The 5,051-nt window shown below is 64.5% G+C and overlaps 1 protein-coding gene across 1 annotated transcript in view; it reads right to left on the bottom strand.

Moving 5' to 3' along the window:
* Positions 1–2,368: 2,368 nt before the first annotated feature.
* The window catches only part of EBF4 (EBF family member 4), a 117,268-nt gene continuing 114,585 nt past the window's right edge, over positions 2,369–5,051 (bottom strand). Inside the window, exon 14 of the mRNA XM_075066215.1 lies at positions 2,369–4,329. Coding sequence (XP_074922316.1) covers positions 4,298–4,329 — 32 coding nt within the window. The 3' untranslated portion in view covers positions 2,369–4,297. The remainder of the gene's footprint in view (positions 4,330–5,051) is intronic.

Here is a 5,051-nt window from a genome sequence, read left to right as displayed (position 1 = left end):
TCTAATACATTGTGCCATTCTTCATTTGATATTCCTTGCTGGACGGCAACTTTTCAGCTGGTATGTCAGGTATATGCTCGATCCACAGGGACTTTTTCATTAACCTGCTTCCACTAATACTCCATCACCAACATTTTCTGGAACCGTAGCCAGTGTTTTGTCTGGAAATCTGATCTGAATATATTTACTGGAAAAAGTAAATTCCTATTTCATTAGATTCTGTTTGAAATAATTGGACTGGGCCCCAAAGCCCTCCCAGGCCTGCACCCCTCACACACCTCAGCCCCAAACTCAATCCTCCCAGAGCCTGCAACCCCTCCTCACAACCCCAGCCCCTAACCCTCCCAGGCCTATGCACCCCCTCCTCATACATCCCAGCCCCCAAACTCGCCGATCCGGCCGGAGCGGGGTGCGCGAAGAGCGCGCCCTGCCGTCAGTAGCAAGGCCCCAAGGGGCGCCGGCCGCAGGAGCTCGCCACTCCGCAGAGCCCCGGGCGTGCACGGGGGGGCGGACCGGGCGCTGGTGGCCGCGCACAGGGGTGACGCGGAGGCGGGGCCCAAGAGCTTGCGGGCGCGCGCGGCAAGATCCTGGGAGGCGCTCAGAGGCTGGGCTCGGGCGCCGAAAGCGCCAGACGGGCGCGAGGGGGCGACCCACCCCAACCCAACCTGGTCAACTCCTGCACCCAATGACCTCCCAGAGCTTGCACCCAGGCTGAGCCTTTCCCCCACCCACTCCCATCTCCAGAGCCGATTGCAGGTTTGTAGGAGGAGTTTGGAGGGGCGAAATTTTTTACTGGGGATTCTGAGACCCCAAAATAATGACATTGGCCCCGCCTGGGAAAAGGAGATTTGGGGCAGGTGCATGCCCCTGAAAATAAAGTGGGTTGAGACCGATCCTAACAATCCGATTAAGAATATTAAGTCGCACCTCTCCCCAGAACCCAGGCGGTCGAAGCTTGGGCAAGAAATGGCGTAGAAACCAAATTGTCTTTAGTTGCTCAGGGTGCTGGGTTGCCCGTGGCTGGGCAGCAGGAAGGGGCCTTTCTCCACAAACTGTGCTGTCCCCCTGCTCAGCCTGACGCCGGAACGCTACAGTAAGGCGGATGAGCCCCTCTTTCCTGGGAGACCAGCTAGGCTCCGAAAATCTAACCCACTCGGCCCCTTGGGCTCCTGCCACCAGGGGTGGACTCCCTTGCCCCGCTACAGAGGCCTTCAGCCTGAGTCTGTGGGAGTCTGCAGGCCCAGTTGACTGACCTGGGGGAGGCCACAAGGTGCTGACGAGCGCCGGCACGAGGTGATGCAGCAGAGTTGGTCGCACGGTGAAAGAGATGCAGTCCGTTAGGAGGAAGCCGGCCACCGAGGTGCGTTTGGCGCTGGGCAGGTGGTGGCAGGGGTGTGCCGTGGGGTAGCGGTGGATTTGGATGAAAAGCGTGGTGGGGGCGGGCAGAAGTGGTGGCAGGGGGCGCTGCCGCCGGGGAGCTGGCACGAGGGTGGTGGGTGTGGGTCTGCACCTGGGCCGACGGGCACGAGGCCCGGATTGGCCGCCTAAGTCGCTTTAGAGGTTGCTGCTGGGGCAGGTGTTGAAGCGGGGGCTGCAAGCCGTGGAGGAGGCCGCGCGGCGAGGTGGCTACGGGCCGTAGCCTTTGGGCATGGGGTAGACTTGGCCCTGGTAAAAGCAGCGTGCGCCAAGCTGTGTTACAGGGAGGCTTACCCATCCACTTTGATGTCACAAAAGGCTCACCATGATGGGAGCATCTTGGCCTAGAACAGATGGGCCTCTGGCTTTTAAGCGAGCTTCTAATGGGCCGAGGCCAGGAGGACTGGCTCAGGGCTAGGCAGCGAGGCAGCCAGTGCTGGGTGCCCTTCTGCCCACCAGGACAAGGTTTTGCAGCTTGGGGAGTCTCATGGCCTAGGCCCGCGTGCCCCCCCGCAGCAGCTCGTCTAGCCCTACCGGAAATGCCCGGGGAGCCCACTGTGGTGCAAATCCACCAGCATGCCCTAATGAGCTCTGGAATTGCGCACCAGACGGTAACCAAGCGCTGAAGCCAGCCCTGAGGTTTCTCTGGTTGAACGAGCCCAACAACTAAGCCCTAAGTTCGGGAGGTGGCCGGCCACTGGCAAAGCCCTGGGGCTTCTGGGCTTCCCGGCCTTGGCGTGGGCAGACGAGGGGCACCGAACCTGGAAGGGCAGGTCAGGCCAGTATTATTTCCAGCCAGCCCAGCCTAGCGGCGGGTAAGGAAGCTAATATTCCTTACATGTGCTTACAGTTACGCTAATGAGGGCACCAGGGCTACCCTGTACAGGCTTCACAGCGACACCGATCGGGACAGAGTGATAAAACCCTCAAAAGCCGTGGGGGGAGGGCGGGGGGGCGCTGCTCGCCTGGCAACGAGCCACACGGAGAAGCCAGGGGCCCAGCCGGCACCAGGGCCTTCCCCTTTCGTTATTTACACAGTCTGGGCCCCGCACTGCCACCTGGGGCGAACGAGCCCTAAACCTATCCTGCCCCCGGGCGTAGGGCTGGGGCCGGCGCTGGGGGGGTTAGTACATCTCAAAGCCGGCAGCTCTGGCTCGGGTCTGCGCCCAGGGGCCTGGCTCCGCGGGGTGAAACCGGAGCCGAAAGGAACAGGCCAGCGCTGGGGATTTACCCCGCGTTTCTCCCAGCTCGGCAGGGCCGTGCATGCAGCCTCAGATGCTGCCTTTCGCTGGAGCCGGCCTGAGCCTCTCACACTTTGTTAATTCCTGCCCCGGGCCAGGGGAAGGGCAGAGGCCGGACCCCGGCCCATGGGGCCCAGGGACGCCTGTGGGCCTTAGGGGCGGCCCTGGGAGAGCAAAGCAGCAGCTGGCCTGGACTCCGGTTCCTCCTCTGCTTGGCCCAGCCAGGCCTGGCCGAGCTCCACACCAAACAACCCCGCCCAGCGCAGAGGCCTGGACTAATGAGGCTGTTCCGCACTGGGGACTCCAGCGTCCGGTGCCGGCTGCCGTGGACCCAGTGGCCTGTGGGGGGTCTGGAGTGGGCGGCTCCACAGCTGGCTGGGAGCATCTGGGAACGTCCCGGTGCTGAGCGTCTAGCCCACGAGCTGAGCTGGAAAGGGAGGGGTGGGGGCGTGCGCTGCCAACCCAGCAGCTGCGGTTCTAGCCCTGGGCTCTGAATGCTGCGGGCTCTGGGTTGTGCCAGGGTCTGTGCCTTGCGCCCCTCCTGCATTGCCCCTGCCCCCTGCTCAGGTGACCCTTCCAGAGATGCGGGGCCAGGCAGGGGGGAAACCAACTGGGTGAGCTGGGAGCGACTCTGCCCAGGGTTTGCCCAGCATGTAGGAGACGGGGCCCGGCCGGGGCCAAAGGCATGAATAGCCCTGAGCCTCTGCCCGCAAACTCCAGCCCGGCCCTGAGCTGGGCTTTGGGGTTTTGACGTTAAAATAACAAAGTTTGGTTACTGTGGGAATGGTCAGTTCCCACCCCCAGGTCTCTGGGCTTCCCTGGACCCTGGGCAGCTAGTTCAGATGCTGGGGGCCGCAGGACACGTCGCCAGCGCCCACAGGGGGCTGCCACCCCAGGGTCCCCTGAGCTGGGCCAGGCTCTGGTCAGCCCTGGTGGTGCCAGCGCTCCAGGGACCAGAATCCGGCCCAGCCACTACATCACCCTTGGCCCCCTGCCCGCCCCCTTTCCAGACAGGGCCGAAGAGGGGCAGCACGTCACCAAGGCTACAGCGGGAGTCGTGTGTAGCCGGGATCAGAACCCAACAGTCCTGGCCCCAGAACCTGTGCTTGGGCTGCTGCCCTCTCTGAGCTCCTGTCTCAAGCCCCAGAGCAGAGCCATGGGGCAGAGGTCCCCAGCAGGGGCCCTTCCCGCCACAGCAGTGCTCCTCATCTAGCCATGAGCCGCTGGGGGGGGGTGTTATCAGGACCTCTCCTGGGGCGGCTGGGAGCGGCATTCCTGTGCCAGGCTGGGGCAGCCGAGGGGAGCCCCCAGCAGGAAGGACGGCAAGGTGCAGTCAGAGACCCCCTGCCCCCATCCAGACCCCACCCCTTTGCATGACTCCGTGGAGGGACCCAGCCTGCGGTCTGTGCAGCCAGGTCCTGGGGGGAGCTTGGCAGGAGAACTGCCCCTGGCTAGAGGGCACGGGTTCCCCTCCGGCCGCAGCCTGCCTTCCCACTGAGCCGCCACCGCAGCAGTGTCCTTTGGAGCGGGGGAGCTGTGGGCACGAGCCCCCCCGCAGCCCCTGGGGGTCCCAGAGTCAATGGTGAGGTTCGGTCCCCGTGTGTGGTCTGCTTCCTCCTGGGTCCTGGTCCAGTCCCGAGTCACATGGGTGGCACAATGAGACCCGACAGAGCTGCAAGAGAAGGAGAAGGCGTTGGCTGGCGTCCCTGGCGCAGGGGCCACGGGGTGGGGGGAGCATTCGGGTGCCACATGCAGCCGAGGGGAGCGGGAAGCGCCAGCCCCACTGGCAGGGCATCGTGCGGGGGAGCAGAACAGAGCTGGGAGGGGCTGGTGGCAAAGCCGGGCACCTGGGAACCTCCCACAACAGCGTCCCGCCGCCCTCTCCCACCCAGGGGGCTTGTAGCTCAGCGCTGCACATGCCAGTGCATGGAGAGAGGCAGGCAGGAGCGCCAGGATGCCCAGCAGCCGTCCTGAGCGTCTCACCCCTTCAGAGTGCTGGGCAGGGCCATGAACCAAGGACTCGCTGGGGCCTGGCCCGGCTGCCCGGGGACGTCCTGCCACCTTCCCATCCCCGTGGGCAGGGACGGCCCCAGCAGAGTCTCAGCCTGGCGTGTCCAGCCCAGCTCAGGGGATGCTGCGCTGGGAGGTTCCCAGGCAGTGCAGTCCGGCGGCCTGGGGCAGTCACAGGCTCTCAGAGTCCAGGGCTGGTGCAAGGAAGTTTCGCGCCCTAGGTGAAACTTCCACCTTGCACCCCATACCCAGCTAACCCCGCCCCCGCCACGGCAGCTAACTCAGCCTCCTACCCGGGGAGCCCCCCCTCCCCCCAGCAGCTACCCTCCCCTACCGCGACAGCTAACCCATCCCCCTCGTCCCCCCATGGCAACTAACCCTGCC

Source organism: Chelonoidis abingdonii, chromosome 5 (genome assembly GCF_003597395.2).
Source record: "Chelonoidis abingdonii isolate Lonesome George chromosome 5, CheloAbing_2.0, whole genome shotgun sequence".
Classification (NCBI taxonomy): domain Eukaryota; kingdom Metazoa; phylum Chordata; order Testudines; family Testudinidae; genus Chelonoidis; species Chelonoidis abingdonii.
Note: the sequence above shows the minus strand (reverse complement) of the source record. Positions and strands in the feature narration are given on the sequence as shown.